General features: G+C 43.7%; 1 protein-coding gene across 1 annotated transcript in view; it reads right to left on the bottom strand.

The window, feature by feature from the left end:
* The window catches only part of plxna2 (plexin A2), a 169,628-nt gene that overhangs the window by 11,802 nt on the left and 130,552 nt on the right, over window positions 1–27,274 (bottom strand). The window contains exons 18-26 of the mRNA XM_044351917.1: window positions 23,521–23,760; window positions 22,895–23,038; window positions 22,124–22,358; window positions 18,875–19,017; window positions 17,354–17,622; window positions 9,567–9,633; window positions 9,162–9,308; window positions 8,352–8,511; window positions 6,616–6,719 (exon numbers count right to left, since the gene is read on the bottom strand). Coding sequence (XP_044207852.1) covers window positions 6,616–6,719; window positions 8,352–8,511; window positions 9,162–9,308; window positions 9,567–9,633; window positions 17,354–17,622; window positions 18,875–19,017; window positions 22,124–22,358; window positions 22,895–23,038; window positions 23,521–23,760 — 1,509 coding nt within the window. The remainder of the gene's footprint in view (window positions 1–6,615; window positions 6,720–8,351; window positions 8,512–9,161; window positions 9,309–9,566; window positions 9,634–17,353; window positions 17,623–18,874; window positions 19,018–22,123; window positions 22,359–22,894; window positions 23,039–23,520; window positions 23,761–27,274) is intronic.

Below are 27,274 nucleotides of genomic sequence, written 5' to 3'. Positions count from 1 at the left end.
TTGTCATCCCCTTCTCAAACATTAGAGACATGATGTAAGCTTTGGAACTGGGATGAGATGCTAAGAGAGAGTGAAGGAGAGAGAGAGAGAGAGGGAGAGAGGGGGGAAAGGGAAAGAGAGACTGACAGAAGGAGAGAGACAGAGACTAGAATGCTGAATTTCTCCTCTCATGTACACTTCACACCCTTAAAGAAAATGGGGTACGCAGGTATAATAATAGCATTAGAGCAGCACGGAGTCAGAGTCAAAGAGACAGATGAAGAGAAGAGGCTGTGTAAAAGATGGTGTGTCATGAATAAGAGACACTGGGGTTCATCCTTTTCCCTCTCTGTGGTTTATATTTACAAAGGGCTCTTGGCCCTGTATGATGTGCTCCAGTCACTTCAGATAAGCTGAGAAAAACTGATGCAACCTACATTATAAAGGATGGCTTCAAAACCTTTTTTTTTATAAGATACTATTTAACAGAGTTCCTTGATCATCTAACAGTGTAAATTATTAACCGTGAAATGGCAATCTCTACAACGCTACTACGCCAAAACATTTTAGAAAAATACAAAACATAGCAAAAAAAAAACAACTTGTGTTTCTTTTCTGAAAACCAAGACAACAAACAGCTTGTTGGCTGGCATTTACAGTCCACCCTGAGGAGGAATTTCTGCTTCAAACCCAGTGAAGAAAAACTGACGAGCCTCCAGTGGAGAAATAAACAAAAGGCAAATGCCAGGCTCCAAACAGAATACCTCAAAGAATCTATAGAAAAAGAGAAAATTCTTCTTTTCATTTGCTTTTGCAGGAATGGGCTCTTGGCCATCCCTTGCAGGAGAATAAGCTGCCGGGGTGTCGGGATGTCGGGATGGGCATTTACAGAGTTCCTCCTTGCTTTCAAGAGCCAACCGCCTCTCATCCTCTCTCATTCTTGTCCTCGCCCCTTTCTCCCTCTCTTCTCAAACTAATCTCGGCTGTGCTATTAGCTGGAGTTGCCATCTGGCCTCTACTGGCCACAATGGAGAGACACTTGAAACTGGGGATAAAGTCTGGAAGAATCCTCTTAAAGACGCAGCTCTGGTGCCCAGGCATCTTGAAGGGAAATGAAAAATGGTCTTCCCAACCCCCGACCCCCATCCACAACCGGCATCTGTGACCTTTCTCTCTTCCTCTCACCTCACACATCCTTCACATTTGTCTCCACTTTCCTAAACCTAATTTCTTCGGCCTCCCCTATCCCATAGCCTCCTCTTGGCTGACAATGCACAGACCAACTCTAATGAACCAACAGCGTAGATGTCCGTGAAGATTCCTCTGCTATTCCTGTGATACATTTTCTCTAGGGAGCATGAAATAGCTTCTCTGTCCCCCGCGTCCCTTTACGCCTCCCTCCATCTCTCTCTCTTTCTCTCTGCTTTTTATGGCTGACAGAGAGGCTAGAGCAGAGATGGGTTCTTGTGATAGAGTAAATGATTGAAGGCGTGCAGATTCGCCCTTCAGGGATAATCCAGTGTGGGGCTGATAGTGGGCAGGTGTGATAAGGGCTGTGGGCTCCACCTGTGATAAGACCTTCCATTAGACAGTGCAGAGCAGACCAGACAGCAGAGTGTGGTCAGCCTCTATCTTTCTATTCTCAAACCTCCCCACACAACCCACAGCCCTGGTCCTAGCCTGTTACCCCTTGGTGTCCAATCTCACCTGGACTCATGCCCTTAGATCATGATGCTTATCATGCCTGTAGACTCTGCCCAGTAGCTTGGAAACACACAACTTGTGCATATGTGCACTTCTCTTCAGGTATGATGAATTTTCAGGTGGGCCGTTACGTTAGATGTTTATCAAAGAATTAAATGCCAATCTGCAGGTCTTTCCAAGAGAATTTAAGTTGGTTTTAATGAACTAGTGCAGTGCCCATTCAAAACGTGCCTGTTCGGAACGGGCTGATGTCTCAATACCTAGAGAGATTAGTGCCCCTCATGCAGGCTATCGGTAGACGATGCAATTTACCCATCTTCCCTAAACACCTCACATGCAGACTATTGGTAGACGCTACAATTTAGCGATGTTCCCTAAACGCCTCTCATGCAGGCTATTGGGAGATGCTACAGTTTTGAACTGAAGTCGATCAGATGAACTGCAGTGCCCGAAATTCTTGTCTTAAACGTACATGCCAAGTTTTGTTTACATCCCGGGAATAGTAGTGCTTAACACTAAACTTTTTTAATTCATTCTCTATGGTAGTTCTTGTCACTATGGACGTAATACCCCCTCTGACCACCATGTGGGTTGCTGTCCGCTGTCTGTATTTCTGCTTGTTGACACCACGGGCAGTGAAGAAGCAGAAGCAATGTTGTTTCTGAGGTATTTTTATATATTTCTCCAGAACTGTTCATCCAAAAAAACTTCACACACACACGACACTGCACTTCCTCGGGTCCTTAGCAATACACCTGCCAGGTGTGAAGTCGATCGGATGAACGGATGTCGAGATACACGGAGGAAACACAGACAGACAGACATATAGAGATTCCTTCCTTTATAGTTAGATGAAATATGTCATTCAAGAATCAGTGTGAGGTCTTACAAATGCTTGGAGCTGCAGTATGACTCAGGGTGCAGCAGCAGTGCAGGATGAATTAAATATGTCTCTCCTTTTCAAACACTACTTGTTAAAAAATATTTACCATATTTTCCTCCTAAAAACCTACATATTCCCAGCTGTCTGGGGTGTATTTTCAGTTTTACAATGGGGCTCTGTGAGCAGAGACAGTCATAGCGTTAGATTAATGAACAGATAGCAATGTACTAGTATCCATTGTGTCTGGGGCTGTTGAAAATAGCCCAAAATGCCCCAAGTGATGTCTGCAAGGTGGGTAACAGGATCTAGCTGGCAGCCTCTTCTGGTGTGGTCATCAGTGTCTGCTCTCCCTGTTCCTTCACCGCAGAGAGTAGGACAGACAGAGGTCACCAGGCAGCAGGGGATGGAAGTTTCCAAACTGACTTTACTTTTCATTGTGACGCAGTCGAGTGAAAGAGCGAGCAGTGTGCCCTTTACTGTCACTTATCTGTGCATTAGGAATAATATTCCAGACAAACAACACACTGCCCATGTGTCCGCACAAATGGATCTTGCAAACAAATATTAATATGCTGGCAAAGCCACTGTCCACCTGTAATAAATCAACTCTTTGTCAAACATCATCAATGTAATTACTCACACCGTGCACCGGTGAATACTGCGAGGGTCTGTTTGCAATTTGAGTCATCATAAATAACCAAAGCAGTCTGACAACCTCAGTTCATGATAATGTCCTGTTTATGAAAAATTGTTAATGCTGCCTTCTCTCCAAAGTGACTCGAGTATGTAAGATGTCTGATTCATGTGGCTGTGGGATCCCTGCTTACTGCCGGGATGCTATCCAGTGGCAACAAGGTTAACGCTAACATGTCTCAAGAGGGGGAGGTGGAGAAGAAAGAAGGTGTGATGAAAAGCTTTGCTTTGACAGGGAGGAAGATTAATCAACAAAGAAAGATCCAAATCAGCAATCAGCCAAAAACTCTCCAATCTTATAAATCTTTTATCTCAAATCCTGTTTTTTTTCTGTGAGCGTGTGGTACGTGTGTGTGTGTGTGTGCATGCATCGTGTGCATATTTAAGTGTGCTTCTATCTTCTTCTATCTTTATCTATGCAAGACAGATTGTAAAAAATACAGAAATTTAGAGAGTAGGGAGGGAAGATGGGAGTTTTAGTCCCCGGCCTATAAAAGCCAAGGTGTTGAATAAACATTCTGAACTAATTTCAAATGTGTGCATTTATGTTTTTAATTTTGGTGTAGCAGGGAGCTGGGAAGATATGCATTTCCATATCCAGGTTATGTAAACCATTATTTCCCATGTGGCAGGGTAAATAGCCAATGGGGTTTCTTGGGATGCTGTGAGCCCTATGAATTTTAATGTCTCTGTCTGGTCCCTGTGTCTCTGCTATGGGAGAATTAGCAAAGACTCAAGGTGATGATCTGTCTTACTCTACATATCCCAGGGCCCTTTCACACCTATCAGGTTTTGTCTGGGCTTTCAGACTTTTCAGTTTGAGCCAAACCAAAATTACAGGTGTGAAAAGATGAAAAGAGATGGTCCAGATCAAACTGAACCATGGTTCGGTTCATTTCTAGTGTGAAAACATTTTTTGGATGGTTTGGGCTTTTGGACCAATTACAGGAAATTCCGACAGGCTATTGTCAGACCCATAAGAAAAAATGAACCACTGTAGCACATGAGGAGAGGAGGAGACCAAGTTTTTAATTGAAATATGGTCTGATGATGTTATAACAAGTCAACTAGAAAAAACTCCAACACTTTCCAGGTATTTTTGGAGAGGATGAGAGAGAGAGGATATGAGAGGATGAGAGAGCAATGCCATCTGAAGATAAAGAAACTGTAGTACACATAGTATAATAATATAATACAGTGGCAACGAAATGTTGTCTGTTCATTAGTTTTTCTCCATTAATTCAAACGGATAGAAGACGCACGCCCGTCTACACACCAATCGTTTTCAAGTATAGGGAGATGCAGCTCATGTAGGTGATGACGACAGGACAAAGGTATGTCATTCTTCAGTGTGTACACATAATGCAATGGCTGAAACCAAAACTAACTATGCAATGTAACATAAACATGAACCTAGAGCCAGACTTTCAGGTGTGAAAAGGTCCTCAGCCTCCCTTTCAATATTTCCTCTTTACTTTCTCCCATTTTTTCCTTTAAGCTTTCCCCTCACTCTGGGGCCTAATGAGCTGTGCTCCCTTGTTGTAATAGGCAGCCAGATGTGCTGTTGCAGCTGCCAATGCAATGGCATGGTGTGTGATGCAAACACACACAAGCTCACACACACACACACACAGCAGCCATTGCCAGCTCATCAAAACAGTGCTGATGCACAAGTGACTATGTTGCTCTACCTCTCTCTCCTCCTGCCAACTTCCCCGATGTTTCATGCTCCTTCTCTTTCTCCTTCTCTTCCCTACATTGTCCAGCAGCCCGCCGGCATCTCCTCTGAAGTTGCACAATGTCGGGCCTTACGTTCAGCGCAGGGACCCTTAGATCTGTGATCAATAGCAGTCCTCAGATCTGCCTTTGAGCGAGCGAATAAGTGAAGTGGCCACACGCGCATTACGTTTTGCCCCACAGCATCTCCCTTGGCTAACGATAGCAGACAGACTGTGGTGCAAAGAATTGCAAAAAACAACAGAGGGGCCCATTATGGTGTGGATGCAAACATACTGCACCGCTTCATCAAGGATTAAAGCACTGCAGAGACCACAGGAGAAGAGGTACTCAAAGCAGGGGGGGGGATGGAGGAGAAAGTGAGAGGAGGAAAAATGGAAGGAAAAAAGAATGCTCATTTGCCATCAGGAAAAAAATATGTGAAATGGGTAGGGGAAAAAATGTAAATGAGACAAAAGTCTAAAAGAGAAAATTTGAGACCGTAGAGACAATGAAAGTGAGGACAGCATGGAGGGTGGCAAGGGCGGAAAGACAAAGGACAAAAAAAGCTGCATAGTGCCAAGTCCTGAAGGACACTACTGATGTGTCCCTTCTTCTAATGACTTGTACATGTGATAAATTACTGTGCTTGCTAAGCCGTGGCAGGAGTTCAGATTGACCCCCAAGTGTGAGGACTTGAGCCTCGCCAGACCTTGTCCCTATTTTCTGCTTCTAGATGGAATTGCATCTCCTGGCCCCGTTATCTTGGTCTCCAACCTCTTAGATGGTAGCCAGCCACAGCTGCATCTAAGCCCCAGCCTTCGATTTTGACCAGGTAGCCTAGAATCCAGCCTCATGCAGTCTTTAAGCAGATGGTCCCCCTTGGCTGACTAATGAGAGCTGGCTGACCGTGCTGCGAAAGAGTCGTCACCTGCAGAGATGGCTGCCTTCTCGTTCTGATTCTCTCTTCTTTTCTCATTTATTTCTTTATTCCTTTTATTCCTCTTTATAATTTCTCTCTGGCTTTCTCTCACTCTCTCTTAATGTCCTTTTTTTTCATTTACAACTTCCACAGCCTTAAAGTCTCCTGAAAAATGCAGAGCTTCTCTTTATCTCCTTTCTACTTTTCTCTCTGTTAAACAAGGGGCAACAGGTGAACCCGTGGGCCCTCAAATTGTGGGGTGTGAATTGAGGTTCTGCATGTGAAGAGAAAGAAGCAGGCAGTCACAGTGGGACTAATTGTTGCCGGCATAGAAGTCAACGGGGCAGAGAGAGAGAGACGGAGAGAGACACTATCCTCCTGACTGGAGCAGCTTCATCTCTCCAGGGAGGAGGGAGAAGTGTCGGCTGAGACGCTGAGAGTTCATCTCGCCTGCCACCTGTATTGTAATTGTCCTCTATTCTGCAAGTCACTCGGATTACAGCGGACACGGGTATGCAAATGAGGAGCTGAAAATTGGCTGCCTAAAAGTCAAGAGCAGGAAACATCAAAGTTTGGCAAGGTATGTGGTACATTTCCATAAGAAAAGCCGCAGCAGAAATTGAACTGAAATGATCCCTTTTCTTGGTAAAAAAAAAAAAGGTGAAGTTTGAGAGTTAATTAGGGAAAACATTACACTAAAGCTTTTATGTGTATTTACCTGGTAGTGCATGAGAGTGTTGAGTCTCTTCCAGTCATTTTCTATCTTGGTGGTGATATCTTCATCCTGCAATACCACACGAGCCATTCGCCCCTGGCGCCACTCTGAGGACACAAACATACACGCTGCGTTATACACAACTCCCTACGCAAAGTATACACTATAGTGAGCCAGAAAGTCATTTGTTATTGCTTTCAGTGGAGAGTTTTGGTGGCAAGTGTTTAAAAAACGGATGTGAAAACCATCATTGACGAAGAATTGCTGGCTTTGAATTGAAATGCGGGTACAGTAATCCTTTATGCGATGCCTTCAGAAGCAGTTATATGGCAGGGTAATTGTGAACTTTGCTAAAATAACAAGAACCTCCTTATCACAAAACAAACTCCTACAAACACTTTTCTTTCAACCCTCATTTTCCTTTCAGTTGAGATGAAACCTCACCCTATGCGACTCCCAAAGAGAGCTATGTACACATTACCCAAATGAGTAGGTATCAACAGCCAGAGCTCTTGTACGCCTCTCAGGATGTGTACTTCTCTCAGACTTGGATTGACACGCATCTTAATTAAACATTACACATGAACAACTTCGAGATGTATATGCAGGCGAGCTGCACGCTTTAATTGTTACTTGTGTTGTGCAAATGGCGTTCTATTAGCATACGCAGCAGTTGGCCTGTCAGGGTCAGAAAGAAGAGGAAGACAAGACAGGATTAAAAAAAAAAGCAGACTATGAGAAAATCACATCCTTTCAAAAGAAAAAAAAAAACAGAAACAGGTGGAGGCTATACACAGTGCTGGTGGTGGGTAGTGGCTGACGGCTCGTTGTGGGGTAATGAAATGATAATAAGGGTGGTGACGGGGACGTGGACAGCCATTGAGGCTCTCATGCTGGGAGTGATCATTGATTTTCTCCTCTGTTGACTGAGTTTTATTACTTTGTCTCCCTGCCAGATGACCACATGATATCCCTGCCTGGCGCAACATCCTTCCGAAACCATCTAACCTACACTCTGCATAAAAAACACAAAAGTATATACACATACAGACATGCACAGACTCTCACACAGATCCACCTACTGGATTATTTTTAAGGAAATGGACTGAGGAGAACGAGGGAGAGGACAGTGAATGGACAGAGAGCCATATTGTGGAGTGATGGATAATATGCTGATTTGCAGCAAGCAGAGGAAGGGGGGGGGGGACTTTTGCTCTCTCTGCCCATGTGAAGTGAGAAAAAACGAGAGGGACAGGGCAATGGGAGGCAAGGTACGGACAGGCGAGGATGGAAGTGGCGTTCTGCGTGGGAGTGGAGCCCAGCGTGAGGCCGGCGAGCCCGTCTGTCAGCTCTTACCTGGGTCAGCCAGACAGCCACGTCACACAGACGCAAAAAACACATACGCACACAGATATGCACACTTCTCTATCTCGATCTACCGTGTCTTATTAGCACTACCAGGCAGCGAAAAGCAGCCAGACGGAGGGATGCGCCACACACTGTCAGTCAGTTTGATAGAAGGCCTGGCAGGAGCACTCTGAGGCTGGCTGGCTGGCTGGCTGTGCTGCAGGAACACAGCTTTTATCACACTAATGCACTGATAATCTGTACACATGGCTAGGTTTTCTCTCACTGATACATTAATCTGTGGGTGTGAAGGACTTTACACCTGCCAACTGCATCTGTGAATGTCTGGATTGCGTGTGTGTGTGTGTGTGTGTGCGTGTTTTGTGTCATACCGAGGTCCATGTCGACAGCACGCGGCCGTTGAGAATAGGGCATGTTCTTGTAAACAGCATCTAGGATCTTCTCCTTCACTTGGGTGATGGTGTCACAGTTCAGCACCTTCACTGGTATCTCCGGACTGTTTTCATTGTCTGGGTTCACACAGTTCAGGATCTGGATTGTACAGATAGGGAGAACAGAAGAGAATAAGAGAGGAAAATCACAGAAGGAAATAAGAGAGAGCAGAGGAAGAGGCAAGAGGTGTCCTGTTACTGCCTGGACATGGGTCCAGCTTGAGGCTTCGCCCTCATTAGAGTCTCCTTGGAGCATGGCAGGAGCTTTGAGAAACCATTTCCGCTCTTGCTGGCATCCCGAAATCTAATTTCACACCTTCGGCGGGACACCAATTTCCAGCTCTGCCGGGGTATTAGCACGTAATGAGCCAAATTCCCAGTCAGAGCAATCAGAGCATTGTCATGTCACATGCTGTCTGTGTGAGTGCTTTTTTCCGTGTGTGCATGAGCGTATGTGTGTGTGTGTGTGTGTGTAGAGGAGCTGTTCGGTGTGTTCCAATCTCCACAGCCACCTACCCTGATGTTGGACCAACACCGGAGCCTGTGGGATCATTAGTTAATTTTCTTCCCACTAAGGAAGCAAGAAACCCAACACAGCAGACACAGCTATGTCATCTTAAAAAATATTTATAGCGAAAAAGTCAATAGCTGCCAGTTCTGTGCAGTATCTGTGTTACAGGTCTACACAGCATGTTTCTATCTGTGAGCCTCTGTGCAAATTCCTTGTGTGCCTCTTGGAGTGTGACGTACCAGGGTTTTGTACTCGATCTGCTGGCGGATGAGCTTGTCTTCACTCAGGGAGTAGCGGGCCTCTCCAGTGATGGCGTCGATGGGCCCCTTCTCCATCTGCTGCTTGATGGCGCAGTACAGCATGAACAGAGGCTCCCCAGCACACTCCTGTGCGAATACACACACGCAAGGCAGACAAACCCACAGATTCACACATGAGAGAACATCACAGGATAAACACAAAAACTCACTAGACTGAAAACACCCGCAAGTTTACACACCGTACTGTACATTTTTGGAAGATGTGCAATCAAACTTTTAATTTGGACGCTGAATTAACAAGGTACACGAGATAGATTTAGATTTTGTGCGTGTGAACACATGCATACGCAAACACACATCACACATGTTGCTTGGTGCACTAACCTTGAGGAATTTGTGAAGGAGGAAGGCGAACCAGTTTGTAAGCATCTTCTCTGCAACCGACTCCGTCCTGAAATTACATTAAGAAACAGGAGAAGCAAAATAAAACTCTGTTCTTTCTCTTGATATTCCAAAACTTTCAGATAATAAAAGTCTTCCATAATTCATGAGGCTATGTGCAAGACTTCAGGGAGGTTATCTTGGCGCATCCTGGCATCGGTTTTGCTCATGTACTGCCTGCAACTCTGTGGTCACAGTGAGTGAACAGAACAGAGCAAAGCAGAAAGAGGGCATCTGTGTGTGCACGGTTTGCGTGCGTGCGCGTTATGAAGAGTGTGCGCTCCGGTACGCGTGGATGTGAGCGTGATCGAATGTGTGTGCATGTGTGCCTGTTCACGTGTGGTTGAACACAGCGGGACATCAGCAGCTGTGACAAGCCTCAGCTGTTGAGAGAGACGAGTGCTGTCACAGCCAGGTAACGCCTGATCACAGCCAAAACGATCTCTTCTCCTCTCATTTCCTCTCTTCTTCATCCCCTACCTCCTCTCCCTTCCCAGTCAATCACACATGGAGGTACAGCTTGCTGCTGGGCTTGATTGGGCATGAAAACACACAAGTGTGCAATGACCTCTCGACTATTTCTACCACAGAGCACACAAGCAAACTGTGCGCACCTCTTTTATGATTCCTGCTCATATCTTTCACTGAATGCCAGACAAACATCCCCCCTCTGCCTCATTAGCACCATCATGGAACACTAGAGAAACAGAAGTTAGACTTAAAAAAAGACAGAATACCAAACAGCCAAGTGGGAATGGTTAACGAGCACGATAGATGAAAGGGTTAGTTCTGTGCAGCTCATGTGGACAAGCACCTGAGGTGAATAACAAAAAACAAGCTCCCACCTCATCTTGTAGAAACTCTGCCCTGCTCTTGCGCCTTCTCTGTTCAGCTACCGCGCGAACCTACACGCAGGCAGAATTAGAAATGCTGCCTGAACAACACCAATACCCAGCTGCTTAGGATTGGAAATGGATTTTTCTACAAGCCACTGTAGCTTTCGGGTCCACAACATTATCACCGCCATTACTCCCGCTAGCTCAAACATAGCTGCTACACATATTAATCAAAAGTTAACATGCTATGGTAAAGTGCCCCATCGACTGCACTGCTGCTTGCACGAGTGTGACAGCTTGTGATTGTCACCTGGCCATGAATGATCCCTCGCCATCAGCTTATACATGAGCGTTGCCACTTTAAATGGCGACACGTTGAAAAAATGGCCCTCTTAATGTAGCAGGAAATTACTGTGATTACTGTAGTGGATATGATGGAGGGGGCCTTACAGCGCACTGTGCTGAACTGGGGATTAGCAGGAATCGAAGCAGCCAGGTATTAAAGACAAGCTAGAAGACTTCTGTCTCCTCAGAGCTAAATAGTGCTAGGGATGATTATACCTATTCAGGCTCTGAATGGACCTAAAGGGAGATTATGACTATTATAGAGATAATTGCGTTAAGTCGTGTTTGAGAGCTATACACAAGAGTTGCAAGAGTCCGAGATTGTCAGCGCCAGGGGAGGTTACAACAGCTAGCATTTTAGTCACCGAGACAGTCTTTCTCTCTGTCTTATTACACTGAGATAGATAGACTTCTTTTTCTCTCTGTCACTTTCAAATGCAAATACAGAACTTTCCTTCAGCTGCAGGACAGTAGAGCAAAGGTTATATTTTGTTTTGAATGACGCGTAGATGAATTGTGATGTTGTCTCCCATGCCTGGAGGCTATTCCTGTGAGAACAATCTGCTGGCCGGTCTATTGGCAGCTCGTCGAGAGGATGGACAGCTGGGTGACAGCCTATTTGAAGTGCGATGTGCCAGCAGGGGGGGAAAGATGTAGATTAGTTCACCCAGTTTCAGCTACAGGATGAGAGAGTAAACATTGCTGAAAAGCTGAACAACAGTGTGTGTGTGTGACTGCATCCTCTTTGGTGGCACTCACTCACTCACACACAAGGTTTTCCCCTTTGTAATTCTCACATATACAAACACACAGGTGAGGGTATGCATAAAGAAAGAAAGACACACACACACAGTATCCGCAACCTTGCATTGCTGCACAACAAAAAGTCTTCATTTGAAAACATAATAAGGAGACACAGTGCCCGAGGCTGTATTTTCACACTGAATAAACCTAAATATATTGTGGATTTTTTGGACAATACCCCAAATCCCTCTGTAATTGCCCTCCTTCCTCCACGAGAATTCAGCCCTCTTTGCCCCCTCCTTCCCCCCCCCCCTCATGCTTACCATGTGCCCCTCCCTGCTTGTATGAGACTTGAATGTGTTAGAAGTTAATGGAACCTATTAAGTGTTTTAATAAGCTCAGCAAGTCCCGAAGAAGGAAGTCAAATAAAGCCTTTTGTGCGTGGGCTGTGCTGACTCCCCCTTAATATCGCTCCTTTTGAATGTCGGATGGGGGGGTGGAGGTGGGGGGGGCACTTTGTTCTCCACCATCTCCTTTCCTTCTTGTCCTCCTCCTCATCTGCCTTCACTTCCTTCTCTCTATTAATTGAGTTTCATTAATGAACATCAGGATTTCATTATCCCACATAGTGTTTAAGAGGGGCCTTGCATCCTCCCATCTCTGCTCTCCTAATGGCAGCTAGGGTGGAGGGGCGGGGGTGGGGGGTGGGGTGGGGGGGCTATATTAGCAGGCAGTGGAATGTCTTTCAATGAAACTAATGCCAAACACAATACTCGCTCTCTTAATAACGCTGTACTCCATTGCTCTGCATGGGCGGAAATCTCATTACAAAAACGCTGAGGAGAAAAATAAAACAAGATTGAAAAGTCTCAAGGTGATAGAAGCAATGTTCTGTGATTCCATTAAAAGAACATTATAAGGAAAAGAAAAGAAAAGAAACTGGGTAAAGAGAGTGGCTGTGGCAAAACTTAAGAAGAAGATGGAAAGAACGGTGGATAGAGTTTAATGTAAAAAAAAAAAAGAAGCGGCTTGCTATTCTAACATGTTCTGATGGGGGTCATCAAACATCATAAGAGTTTCAGTAATAACTATAAGCAGAAAGAGAGGGCAATGCTGTGAAATGACAATAGACATAAGGACTCTATTGGGAAGGTCGGAATGAGCACCAGATAGGTGGTGCACACAGAGAAAGTGAGTGCAAGAACCTATTTCACTAATGGTGCAAAATACAATCCAAACACCATGAGGTGCAGCATCAATTCCACTTAGTGCACTGGAGAATGAGGAAATCAAACACATTGTCAAAGCTTAGATATTGCTTTCAAAAAGCTTTTAGGAGAATGTAAGTCTCTGTGAGCTAAAATCTGTTTCCTATCAAGACAAAGAAAGTGGAAGGCATCTCAAATCTTTAAATACCAAAGAGACCGGAGTTTCTTTGAAAAACACGTCTCGGAAGAGCAGGAGTGCATCCTTCAAACGTGATTCCAGGAACTTAACTGGGGATATTATATCTCTGCTACATGAAGGTAGGATATTGTACATGCTATAACTTGTTTTCACTGGACTGATACGATAGATGTTGAAATGAGATCTAGCACTTAGCTGAGCACAATAGGAAAAAAGAGTGTGTGTGTCACGGAAAAACTACAATATAATATATACAAACTGCCCTCCGGCAGCCAAACACATCCAGCTCACCATTATGCTCATCCACTATACGATGACATGAGCCAATGCCTGCTGCATGTGTTGTATTCTCAGTAACTATTATGCTGTTGACTACTTACTCAAATAAAGGCCAACAATTTGTTTTCCATCCTTATTCTGCCAAGAGGCTTTTCATGTGCATTCATTCTCACTCTATGATATACCGTACCACTTCAGCCCATTGTTTCAGGACAGGAAGAGATATTCAAATGAATGGAAATTTAATGAAGCATGCCTGTTAGATGCATATTTATGAACTATTGTAAGCACGCTAAGGGCTACAAAGTCAAATATACTGTCAGCAAATGTACCCATCAGATCTCAGCGGACACTTAACATGAGTGAAGAAGAGGAATGTTGTTTTAAGAGCCGTTTTATTCAATCTACCTTTAGCCCGGAAAACTAGGCGAGAGAGCCATATTCCTCTGTGCTTTGTTATCAAAAATCTGAAATGATTATAGCCATATCTACAGTTATGACTCTATATTAAGCTAAGAGTGTAGTGACTGTAGACTGATATAAGTTAACCTAATATTATCATTCCCAATAAAGTATAGATAGCACATCAGCAATTAAACACTCAAATATGAAAAAAAAAAAAAAAAAAGTATCAGGAGATAATCGGCCATGTGAGAGACGGAGTATGTGTGAGACGAATACAGAAAAAAAAAGGTATGTCGGAGGCATACAGAGATGGTGAGAGGCAGGCAGAGACGTGGTGTTAATGTTAATCAGAGAACAAGTTTACACGCAGCATCTTTAATGTGCCGCCCACGTAACTTCTCTGTGGAAAGTATTCCACCTCCACTTAATTTGCTGAATGAAGATGTTTATTAGTTAACTCCGTCGTTGGATCCCGCTCATCCGTGACTTTTCCGCATTCTCAGCCTTTCCCCTCGTTTTCCCCTCCTGTCCTCCCCCTTTCCCTCTCGCTGTGGTTAGCGATGGCACGGTAGTCCATCTTCTCGCTGGGGCAGCCGCGTTGTACCGCACTGATACTGTGTCAGAGCTTCCCTTTTCCGTGTACACATAGTGCACACACACAGTATAAAGCACACATACTCTCACAACACTATACTGTTAAACTTTGTAGAGTTTTCATTGTAAACAAACACAGTTAAGTCGTCTGCTGCCTGGTGTCATAATACCTGTCAATCAATTTGAGAATGACAGCAGGTTCTAATCCTTTGTTTCTAATCTTTTGTTTACACTTAGATGACAGACTTTGTCTCTACATGATTAATTGACCCTAGTAACAAGTACTGCCTGTGTAGCCTCACATAGCTTATTCCTCTGTGCAATAAAGCTCAAATGTTGTCCCAAAACTATTAAAATCATATAAATGAGCCACACAGTTACACTGGATAACATGTTCCTTCATTACGATGAACATGGACACAGCTGTTAATTTAGAATCGACCCCCTCATACAACATCCTGCTGTTACAAATACTCACAAGAGCAATCTGTGGCTAAAAATAGTCCCTGACAAATACACTACTTACTCTTGTATTAGTGACACTTGCTAAAAACTGCAGTGCCCAGCTGTTTTAGGAAAGTATTTAGTCTTTTTTATAAAAATTCAATTATATGCTTGTATTCTAAATATTAGGTTGGAAAATATTGTGAGACAAACAATGTGCTGATTGTTCTTTTCATGGCTTTTGTTGACAATAACAGAAATATTGAATATTTCTGAGCCTAATGCTTTAATAAGCAATCATTTATACACAGTAAAATTGCAGTCTTCACTTACAGTACATGACGATAACATGCTAAAACAACAAGACAGATGGAACTATTTCTGTGTCTTCGTCTTCACTGCTTGTGTGATTGTGGTTTTCCGTTAAAAGGTCAGGCATGCAAGACTGTGGACATGTTCCCCCACTCGAGAAACGCATTCAATGACAGCTGAGCAGTGAGAGAAGCGAAGCTCTTTGCTACGACTCAAACGTGTCTTGGGATGCACTTTCAAGCCACTGTAATATGAATGAGAACAGGAAGTGGGTTGTGTGACCTGGAGGTATGTTGGCTCTCTTCTGTAGCCATGTAAACTTTGCCCAGGGACTGTGAGCTCACTAATAATTCATACAGAACAACATTCAGAGTGACCGCTACCACTGCTAATCTACTGAGAGCACACTGGATTCCGATATAGCCAACTCAGCTTTATTCATGGCGCCAGTAAAACGCACAACCAGCACACCGACACACACACAAGGTACACAAACAGATACATTTGGACACAATAAAAAAGCGCGAGGATCTCTTTACATGTTGCTAATTCATTAATAACAGAAAACAGAGGGGGGTCTTAGCCACCATAATAGCACGCATTTCAATATCCTATTATAAGTGATAATGGGCTGAAGAGAGCCGATAGAAAAGACAACCGAATGGGAAAATGGCAACAAAGCACAACCCCGCAGCCTCGCTCTACGCCCTGCACAAACACAATTACTGCTTAGAGACGTGCTCGATTTGACTGTCATCATAGACACACGTGTGAGTGTGTATCCGTGTGTTTTTGCATGCGTGCGCGTGAGTCAGCTGGCTGGCTTGACTGTCGGCTTTTCTCTAAATAGGCGATGAGGAAGACAACAACAGCAAAGAGCCATGTCAAATCGATAATCCCTTAAATTCTTCAGAAAAATGTAAAAACTATAGGACATTTAGCCCCTCTGGGCTGCAACGGCAGGACACGAGGATTACGTACCACTGTGTTCCTAATAAGAGAGGATAATGAAAACTTAGAGGTGACGTGGGGCCCTGCTGTCATGTGAAATAACAGCTTAATCTAGGTCCATTTCGACGCTGTGTCGCTTTTAAACCTCTTCCTCTGTTTGCTTCTCTGTGCTCTCTTTTTCTGTCTGGGAGTTATTTGTTCTGATTATCAATGCAGGTTTTTCAAATAGAGACGCTAAAGGGACATTAACATTAGAATGAAGGTGTTTGAAAGTATAGCAGCTGCCTTGCTCTCACTTTCTCTGCTTGTTAGTCGTGTAAATATAAGTCAGTACTGTATCTGTGCATGCAAGAACTGCACTTAGGACATTCTGTACATTACATGTTGAGCTGACTATTCTTTATCAGTCCTTTAGCCCTTTTCTTTACCCACAGAGCCACTAAGAACACTCGGGCAAGGACCTAGCAGGTGTTTTAAGTTCAAGCACATCATCCCAACTTCCCCGGAAAACAATGTACACTGGAGTCACAGAGAGGAAAAAAGAAAAGTCCAACCGCTTCTGAATGTTTTATAAGGAGCCCGAGCCTGGAGTATAAGTGAGACTGACATTGGCATTGAGAGAGAGAGCAGGGGGAAAGACAGAGCACGAGAGAGAATGCGGAATAATGCAGAGAATTCAGATGTTTCTCCTGATGTGATGATGCATGGTGTTTATCTCAGCATATTGTACATGCAGCACTCATTACGAGCTCGATTCTATGAAGCGTCTACATGGGAGCACAAGGGAAAATCTGAATGCATTCCACCCACTAGAAAAAAAGGGGACAAGAACATGTAGCTCTAAATCAATCCTGATCCATCTGTCTATATGGATCAACATCCTCCTACAGCCCTGTGCTTCTTTACATGGTTTTAAATGAGGACTGTGTTTTCAGTATCTACATTACTGTTCTGTGGGCACAGGATCCGAATGGATCTTCAATACACTCTTGTCCTTTTTTTGACTGAAATGAATCAAAGCAAACATCTGAAACTGTTTTGCGAAACAAACAGTGTTTTCTGAGGATTAAGGCATTTCTATGAATGTGATTGTCTATAATTTTAAAGAGGCTTTAGTTTGTTATAATTACTTTATGTTACTGTGATTCATTTTTCTTTCTTCTTTTTTAATCATTTCAAAGTCAAACCAGGAACATTAACGTTGATCTCATTTGTTAATAAAAAACAAGTTGTTCTCTGTTTTTGCTGTAACAGCTTTGGGGGCAATATTCAAACCTAACTAAAATAATTTGATTGATACATTTTAATTACATTTAAATTTTAATTTTAGCTGGCAACACAGCACCAAGTGAACCAAGCCCATATTACTACAGGAGATTATCACCATGTTTGTCTTAACATGTGCCGTCTTACCTGCGCAGCAGCAGCTTGGGGTGGTTCTTGCTCTCCAGGTTGCGGTCGATGAGGTCCGACAGCAGGTGTTTAAGAACGTCAGTGGCGTATTCCAGTCGTCCTTGTAGGGCCGTCATGATAAGTGAGGCCACGTTGCCGCGGTCCCTCATGGAGAAAGAGCGCTGCATTTCCAGTGTTCGGATGAAGGTGAGCAGGAACACTTTGTTGTTGATGAGCTGGCCAAAGAGCTTCAGGGCTTTCTCCACATTCTGCTGGCCATTTCCTGACACCTGGACAGAGGAGGGAGGGAGAACAAGGCGCGTTGGTGCTAATAACTTTCCAGCACTAATTTGAATAATAAATGTCAATGCTAATGACCTGAATTGTGTTCTGAAAAGTACTGTTACTCCTCAGATTTCATCCTGACCTTGTCTCACACAAAATAAAGATTTTTCCAAAGGCACCAAAAATCCCCACTCATGTTTCACTTCAGGCAGACAGAAATTTCCACTCGTGGTGAGTAACTGAGAAGGTCTTAATCAATTATTGACCTGGGTCTGTTAAAGAGCATTGTACCCTGAGTTAACAGCCACTTTCAAGTCAAATGTCAAATAACTTGCCAGAGTAAGACAATCCAAGAGTGACAATACTCAGTGTCTATGTATTTGTGTAAGTATGCGTGTAAGTTTTGTAAGTATAAGTATTGTGTAAGTTTGGATATCTAGTTTGGGTTCTTTTGATAAACCTGTCACACAAAGCTTTTGCCGCTTACTGAACATCAGTGTGCTAAGAAGTGAAGAAACATCACCTTTGACCTCTAGCATACAGGGCACATCTAATCCGAGCCACCGCCCTCTACCTAATCATACCTAGTAAACCAATCCCATCTTGCCTCTACAAAATAAAAAAGTGGACCTCTATGTCATGTATGCCATGTTTATCATGTTGGATCTCTTTATCCCTGATAGTTTCATCCTCTGGACACCATTCTGTGTGTTCAATATAAAATAAACTCATTTCCCAGCACTATTCAGGCCCCATGAAGAGGAGTGAAAAAGTGTTAACCAGCCAGTTTTTCCCCCCAGTGGAGGAACCCATAGTCCTGCCTGAGGATTGGGAATTACTCAGTTCATTACCCCTCATACTGCATCCACTGGTGGATGAAATAGCCATGTGCTGGGACCCTGTTTTCCATGAGGGAGCTTGCATGTGAGGTGTATATATATGCGTGTATGTGTGTATGTTGCCCAGCGTGATTGGCAATATGTGTGTATGTGTGTGAGACCAGAGGGTAGAAAGGATAAGTGGCACACTGGTATCCTTTCCCCTTCAAGCACTTTGCCGCTTATGGAGGTTACGCTGCAGGGGGAATGGTGAGGGCAGACACACTCTACCACTCTCTCCCTGTCTCTCTTTTTTACCTCAGTTTGACCTTCCCTTGCCCTCTCTTAATGCATTTGCTGTCTATGTGTCTCAGTCATCTTCTTCTTTCCACCTTCTCTTTCTCTGCCCCTCTCTTTCTTGCTCTCTGTCTCTCATTACCTCCAGTTCTCTGAGGACAGGATGATCCTCTATGCCGGGGAAGAGGACCCTCATGGCGTATGTCCTGTAGTCCAGATGGGGGATGCCGGCTCTGTCCAGGTCACTGGTCAGCTCATTGATGTCTGTCTGCAGCTCAGCAAAAGCTTGGAGAGAAAGAAGGAAAGAAAGAGGGACCAGTTAGAGGGAATACTTGAGACATGCAGTCTGAGAATGAAACCTTTCTTTAATCCCCAAGGACCAAATATGTGAATCCCTCTTATCTTCATGGTGTTTATTGCCGTTATGATGAAGCTGACAGTTAAAGCCCAAGATAGTCTTCATGTCAGAGAAACTCAATATTTCACATTTCAGCCTTAAAAAAACACACAGCTCACACACACATACACACACACACACAGCTTCCCTTCTCACTCATTTTTATCTACCAGCCAGTAAATTGGCTGTAGCTAAGGCCCCAAAGAGTGTGTGTCATCTCAGTGTGAGGCTGCAGGTGAGCACTAGTTAATTGGCTCCATCCTGACTGACTCCTGTTCAGGCCCACGGCTCTGTTGCTCTGCTCCACCGCCCTTGGGGAGGCTCCCCGTCTGCAGCCTATCACAGGAGCAGCAGCAGTCCCCCAACACCCTCCTCGAAACTCCGCCATCCCCGACCAGTCTTAGCCCACACCTCCTGGCCCATGGCTCCCTGTGACTCCTGGGTTTACACACCAACACTCACGGGCACACAGGGAGTGTATATACTCATAAGGAAGAACCCAGGTACCCATCTAAATCCATCCTGCGGGGCAGTACACTCCTGGCCACTGCTAATGGTTAAAACATTAATCTTCTCCTTTCCCAAGGCTGCCTGCGTGTGACTGATTCCCCCTGTTTGCCTGCTCTGTCTATCTGCTTGCCTCTCTGTCTGTCTGTCATTTTACCATTCTGGAAGTTTGCAGCAATGGGATATTTTTTTTCACTACATAATAATGGTTGGAGAGACGATCAGGGGTGGCTGGAGGGGATAAGTAATAAGGTCCTCTCTGGCTGATGAAATCGCCTGCACACTGTCAAACATAAACCTCACTTTTGCCGTCTAAGTGATTGGCTATAATGACCACGATGATGACACCGGGGGGCAATCAGCAGTGTTTATTTGAAATCATTCATGTGGAACTTAATGTTGCAACAGAGAGTAGACTGTGCACAGTGCTGTGTGCACTTGATGAACTGCTGTTCAGAGTGATAGCTGGAGGTCAGGCTGAGGTTATCTGGTGTCCTCCCACTGGGAAGAAGGTCATAGTTCAGATGACAAACTGTGCTCTCTCTTAACCCTGAGCCACAAGGGTGTGGGGCTTTCTTTTCCTGTCTTTATTCAAGATTGTGGTCTTTCAATTTGAGAACATGAGTTAATGATTTCATGTTCAGATTCTATAATTCTTTCCCTTCCCTTCCCTCGCACGCTAATAGCCCCGGCTTGTGCACGGATTTGCTCTGCTTCTGCTCAGACTGTAAGCTTGCACTCAGATATACTGTTGCTTGCACAGATTTCTTGCTCCAGCTTCAGCCCTTTCTCCTCACTGCTTCTGTGTGCCCATGAAACGTCTGCTCGAAGATTTCTGCTCTGCTCTTGGATTTTTTGTGCAATAATCCTGTCAAAACCCCCCCAACCAACGGAAGGCCAGGTGTAGTGTCGACCAATGAAATGATCCTTGCATCCTTGCGGGCGCATTACCTTTACTTCTTAGAGTGTCCCGTATGGGTGGTTACTCTTTAATTGGGTTCATCCACTCCTGCCCTCCAGGGCTTTATTAAATGTACTTCCCTTGCTTTCGTGTGCCTGTACATTTTATTTTACTATAATAACTACATATAACAGAGTAGCCGTCTAGCACACTGGCCTCCTGTCGATGTGCTGGAGAAAACAACGTCAACTTCATGACTCTACAGATGGATGGATGCTCAGAAGATCGCTGGCCAACATGGATCGCCAAAGTCACGGACCTCAAGTAAGTGTTTTATTTTAATGGTGCTTCAAATTACTTCCTTCAAATTGAATTGATAAAGTCATATCTGCAGCACAAGAACACATCCATGATAATATGCTTGGCTTTCAAGTGTTGTACGTTATGTGAACACTGTTGCTAGGCAACTAACAACAAAATGGACACTGCCTGTACGGGACGCTCTAAGAAGTAAAGCGAATGTGCCCACAAGGAGGCAGGGATCATTTCACTGGTCAACACTACAACTGGCCTTCTATTGGTTGGGGGGATTTTGACAGGGTTGTTGCACAAAAAAATCTGAGAGCAGACATTTCACACGCGCACAGAAGCTGCCCGAGTACGAGGAGAAAGGCTGAAGTTGGAACAAAAAATCTGTGCAAGCAACAGTATATCTGAGTGCAAGCAGAAGTGGAGCAAATCTGCCCGCAAGCTGGGGCTATTTGAGCACAACGGCCGGGTTTGAGGGAAAGAATTACAAAATCTGAATGTGAAATCAATAGTCATGCTCTAAAATTGAAAGACCACGCTCTTGAATAAAGATAGGAAAAAAAAATCCCCATACACGAGAGGAGTGTGTTTCAATGCAGCTGTATGTTAGATAGCAGAGACACTGACAATGAAGGATGAAGCACTTTCAACGTTCACTTTCGTGGAACACTTGCACACAAACACATACATAAATAGACACACGTACAAGGACACACACACACACACACACTCTGTGTGGAATTACCCCTCCGGTTAAGATGTGAATAAAATGTAATAAACATAATGTGTCTGAACCTCTTGCTGGGAAGAGGTTCACGTTACTCTAATGAGAAACTCTGTATTCATGTGTGTATCCCGCATGCAGACTAGAAAGCAGTAAAGACTGCAAGCATTCACTTCATGATGAGACAGGTCACATGCAGGGCTAACTGACTGAATCTGTGTGTTTTGATATATAACCAGGATGACTCACTGACCTAGATTTGAAAGAATTTTTCACTACATTATTTAAAGCACACAGGCCACCAGTTATTTATTTACTGTACTAGATGCACAAATACACATTTATGCCTGTTATGCGATTACAGCATGCAAGTGAAATGCATTCACCAGCCCCATTCAACTACATAAGAGATAGAGCTGCCTCTAAAATTACTGTCTCTAAAATGGATATTCCAAGCAAAGTAGACCTATAATCAAACTCACTCTACAATCTGCAGTTTAACAGTGGGCTGCTACACTGGTCTGTATGCTGACTTTGCTGTTTTGATACTTACCTTCTTTACACTCCAGGGCGACTCGTGACTCCAGGTTGTCCATTTGCATCTGCAAGCGCTTCAGGGTGAGGTCATTTTCACGTGACTTTCGCTTGTAGGCGATGAGGACGAGGATAACAATGATGAGGAGGAGGCCTCCGCCGGCGGCGATGCTGACGATGGCAGGGAGGGTCAGCAGGCTGTCAGACATGATGTGGACCGCACCAGGAGAAACGTGGAGACCACCTACCTGAACCTGCGGAGAGACATAAACACACATAATCACCTAGTTTAGAAGATCCTAAAAAGTAAAACACAAAGGTAAGATGCATAATTTACTCTTATTTCAAAAAAATTTGACCACGGGAGATCTATAACACATGCTAACTGGTACACAGCAATGCATAAGCCAAGTTGCTGAAATCCTGCCAAAACACAGGTAAATATTGTCTGCTGAAATTGATACTGAGAGCAAACACATGCAGCCACCTACACACTGACGTTGAGAGGGAAATAGTCTGGGGCTTGCACTCAATAAGTGAGCAGGCAACTAAAAATAATTGCAGTGGATTCTGGCAGAACCTTTTGACAGCTAGAGCACACACATACTGCTCTCCCTTTGACCCTTTCCTTCAGCTGAATGAACAATGATGAGAACGCGAATAATGGAGTTTAGAGGCCAACTATTATGAAGAAGAAATCACAAATACAGGGACAGATGGAAATAGAGAGGAAGGAAAGTTAGGAAGATAGACACTAACAAATGCACAAATGCGGACAGAGCATACTGACCATGACTTTGTATTGCCCAGTGAGGTTAGGTGGCTCACACAGCAGCTGGCTCTCAGACACAGTCACAGAGCAGGGAGTCTCTCCAATCAGTACCGTGTAGTTAAGCTTCACCCCTCCTGATGCTGGGGGAACCAGGTTTCTGCCCTGTGGGCACATGGAGAAGGACAGAGGGGTGCGAAATTAGGAGAAAAATCTCAGACACATAAACACATGGCTCAATGAAGATCAGACAATTTCAAAAATCCACAAAGCCAATATGTCACCTAAATACACTGTAAATTAGATCCCTTGGTTTGGGCACAGCTGGGGCCAAATATGATCCCATACTGAGATCAAAGGAAGTGATATATTTCAGAGAGGCAGTAAGGGGGAACAGCTGCAAATCAGGAAGAAAGAATAAAATATTTTCCTTAATGAATTCTACATCTTCAAGTAGTAAGGCTTATTGAACATATAAATTATATATATGTTCAGCTGATGTTGATATCCAGAGAAAGTAATCAATGAGTGAGCAGTTAGGGGAACCAGTGTCTTGCCAAAGGTTACAGTGACTGGTCTGTTGTTGAAGGTTGAACCACTTAAAACATAAAAACAGCAATATGCATACACATTAACATTTCCTGTACCTTGAGAATGATGGGTGAGCCTGGTTTTTGCTCCAGGACACCTGTGGTGCTTAAGGGCTCAAAGTAAGGGTTCGGATAATAGAGGAGGTTGGTGTTGTTGTAGACCAGCAGCGCCTGGACATTGTTGAAGATGAACCCGAACTCGTCTGCATGTTTTACCGTGTCCAAACCTGGTTGGTACTCTGCCATCAGGGATGGAGCGTAGCAGCTCATGCTGGTCGTGTTCAATACTTTACACACCTTGGGAGGATGAACAAAAACAGGAGGAAAATGTGTTAGGGAGAAAATCCATTTTCTGAGATTCTACTGAGGATGTGTTGCACTCTAACTAGTCTGCAGAACATCTTTATGATAGCGCAAGATCCCTGAAATGAAACAAGAAATGTGATTCCAGTCACCCAGGATAAATTTAGACAAAACAATACAAACTCAGACATTTGGTTTTCTTTTCTCTGGCTCCACAATAAAACACCAACTTTCAAGCTGATCCAGTGTAAAGTCCTCTGTTTGTTATAACCTTAAGTATGATCTTTACTGAAACACATTAGTATGAACATGAACCCTGCAGTGAGCTCAGCAGCTTAATAATTGGCATATAAAATCCCCATTCTTTTCAGAGAAAAGGATTTATTGTATGTCATTAAATCCATCTTTATTGCAGAGGAAGCCTCCATAAAATCGGAAATAAATTGCTGCTACTGCTTCACTGAAAAACACTGGAGGACAACAACCACAAAGGATGGAGGCATTGCTCCTCTGTCTCCTCAGGTAGAGGTTGAGCTATGGCTCTTTTATTACTTCTCTCCAGTTTGCCCAGATGAGAGACCTGTCTTCCATCCATCCTCCCTGGCTCTGTTCTAGAGGGAAGGGGAGAGAGGATTGATTGCTGCACAGCACTCTGCTCAGAGAGGTTTTTATCTCCTTTCACTCCCTCCGAGCTCTCTCTCTGGGGAAGAAACTTAATTAGAGGTAAATATCATCAAAGCTGCTGAATGCTAGCGACTACCACGCCTCCTACCTGTTGTCTGTGGCTCCAGAGCAAGCCAGGGAGATCGATGCAAACTCATTTTGTGTAGGCTACACCAATTGTATTTCGCCAGCATGGTGCAAGGCAAGTTGCAGAAGTGTGACTGTAGCGATGGTCTCTGCACTTGGATATAGACTACAGAAGCGTGTTTTCACCATGTAGAGCATTGAATCTAAGTCTGAAAATTAATTAATTCAGAACTTGGGTATAACCTCTATGTGTGTGAAATATCAGCTGGTTAGACGTTAGCTACAGGTAAGCAAGCAATACAGGTGTACCAGTCTGTAGCTGAACAAGTCCTGAATGCTCAGCTTTCCTCGGTCTTGTGAGATTTTTCTTTAGAATTCCAATTTTACAAACTGCAGTAGCAGCACATGACACAAGCGAGAAGATAAGCCCTTTTAAAAAAATAGATAGCACAACCAGATAGGACTCCTGAATACTTCCACCAAGTTTAGGTTCTGTGAAATCACATTAATCACTGAAAAGTTGCAAGCGGAGACGACAGTGTCTGAAAATTGTACAGAGGCTTTACAATGCATCAATGTAATTTCACTGTAAATCAAACATACAGTAACCTGTAAAATTTGAATTGTTGTTCTAAAGATCAAATATCCAACAATAAAAGCCGTACATACTCAAACAGTGTGTGATAACATGATTGTTCACAGTGTAACATTGATTTGTGCTTTGCAGAAGAGAGTGAATCATTATCAATTATGTTTTTGTTTTTCCAAAATGGATACGCAGCACATAAATTGCTTTTACCCAGTCGTACAGTAATACAGTATTCTTCTGGTCAATACATGGGGAATTAAAAGGTTTAATGGATAAAAGCGCTGATGTCAAGTTTGATATGGTCTGCTTTCTTAAGGCATGGTGACATGTTATATAGACAGGCCCAGATGCTCCTGCAGCATCCTCGTGACTGTTACGTTAGAACAGTGAGGCATTTGCAAGTCAACTACAGCTCTGACTACCATCTGCTCTGCTGGAGATGGATACTGTGAGGTTTTTTTTTTCGACACTGTCCTCACTTTCTCTCTCTTTCTTTCTCTCCATTTTTTTTTCCTTCTTAAATAAATCCTTTCCTTCGCTGAATCCTGTCAGGATAGAAAACTGCTGCTATCATGTAGGAGGTTTTTTTTTTTCTGGCCGTGGCAGTGAGTGTGACGTGTGTAAATCCAAAGTGATGAGCGAATAAATAGCGATGGGTAAATGGGGCATTGTGGGATTTGATATGGCGAATGGGGGTATTTGGGTTCCACTGTGGGTGGAGCTATCAATGACTGTCAATCAAAACACTGTGACACCTTGGCATGACTTCTACCTTACAAAAGATGGATATTAAGTACATTTTATAAATATTTAGTGCATTATCTTTGCACTATAAAAGGATCTATATGCATTACTGGATTTCCAAGTATTCTACTGACTTACAAGTTCATTTTCTACCACTCCATCTACTTTGCAACAGAATACTATAATACAGTCATGACATCACGCCGCGCACCTTCCAAACAACATTACAGTATGTATTTTCGGGCCTTACTCTCCATCTCTAATGCATTACAATAAAAACAGCATATTGCCAAATACAGAGTTTACCATAGTGCATCCATTCCTTTAGGCCATGTGGGGAAAGAAACTACACATTGTTCAGCATTGATAAAGCGAATTGAGGTCAACAGATAGAGAAAATAATTGGAATCTTGGCCTCATCTGTCTTCTTTCTCTAGTGTTGGAGGGAGCCAGGGTGTTTTCAGGCAGTAACACTCCAACCCCTCTGGCTGAATACATTACCATGATCTACTGTGCTGCTACAGCCCACTCAACCATTCAAAGGTCTCTGGCCAGGGTAGAAGTGAGAAAGATAGAAAGACTGAGAGAGTAAGAGAGAGAGAGAGAGAGAGAGTGAGAGAGGAATAAAGGATAAGATAGGCTGGCTGTGGAGATGCGCGTGGGAGAAATGCGAGGGGTCACAGAGTCAAAGGTCATATGGAGGCTAACATTCAATCGCTAGTCACTGGCTGTTCGGCTGTTCCTGTACTTTGTTACTCCTACACTGTGTCTATTTTCCTGCCTGCCTGCTGTTCTAACCAACTGCTAATACTGGCATTAGTTCTAACTTCAGCTCTGATCCATCCGTATAAGGTCTGTGTGCTATATAAGCTAGTGCAGCAGTAGTTTAATGTGCCTCCAAGACATGTGCCATTGCTGGAAGTGAAAAAATCATTTGTTGAATGTCTTGTGATGAGAGTGTGACTAATTTCAAACATCCTCTCCAAGGACTACTTCATGCCTTTTCTTCTTCTACAGTCAATACGAAAGCAACACAACAGAAATGTCAGAGAGGAAGTATTACTAGCCCTCCAGACTGTGGACACTCAAGATGCCATAATGATTGAGTGAACCACTCATGATGCTGATTCTGATACGTACGGCAGCGTAAGACACATGCATACGGCTTATAATGCAAAATCATTATGAACATGTAAATTATAAGTTCTGAGTGTCCATTAGCATTGCTTATAGTGATGAATGGCACCCTCCTCTAGTGCTCAGTGCATCAGACAATCAGCCTGATTGGCCCAGAAGTGATAGGAGCCTGGCACACCCATGCCGAACACTTTATATGATCAGCAGCAGCTGCAAATGCACCTAATGTACCAAGTCTGACACCCAGTCCAGACGTCTTAAGTGTGGCAAATGCCGTAGATGAAATCT

The sequence above is a fragment of the Thunnus albacares genome, chromosome 5, assembly GCF_914725855.1.
Source record: "Thunnus albacares chromosome 5, fThuAlb1.1, whole genome shotgun sequence".
Taxonomy (NCBI): domain Eukaryota; kingdom Metazoa; phylum Chordata; class Actinopteri; order Scombriformes; family Scombridae; genus Thunnus; species Thunnus albacares.
The sequence above is the reverse complement of the archived record's forward strand: the minus strand, read 5'-3'. Positions and strand labels throughout refer to the sequence as shown.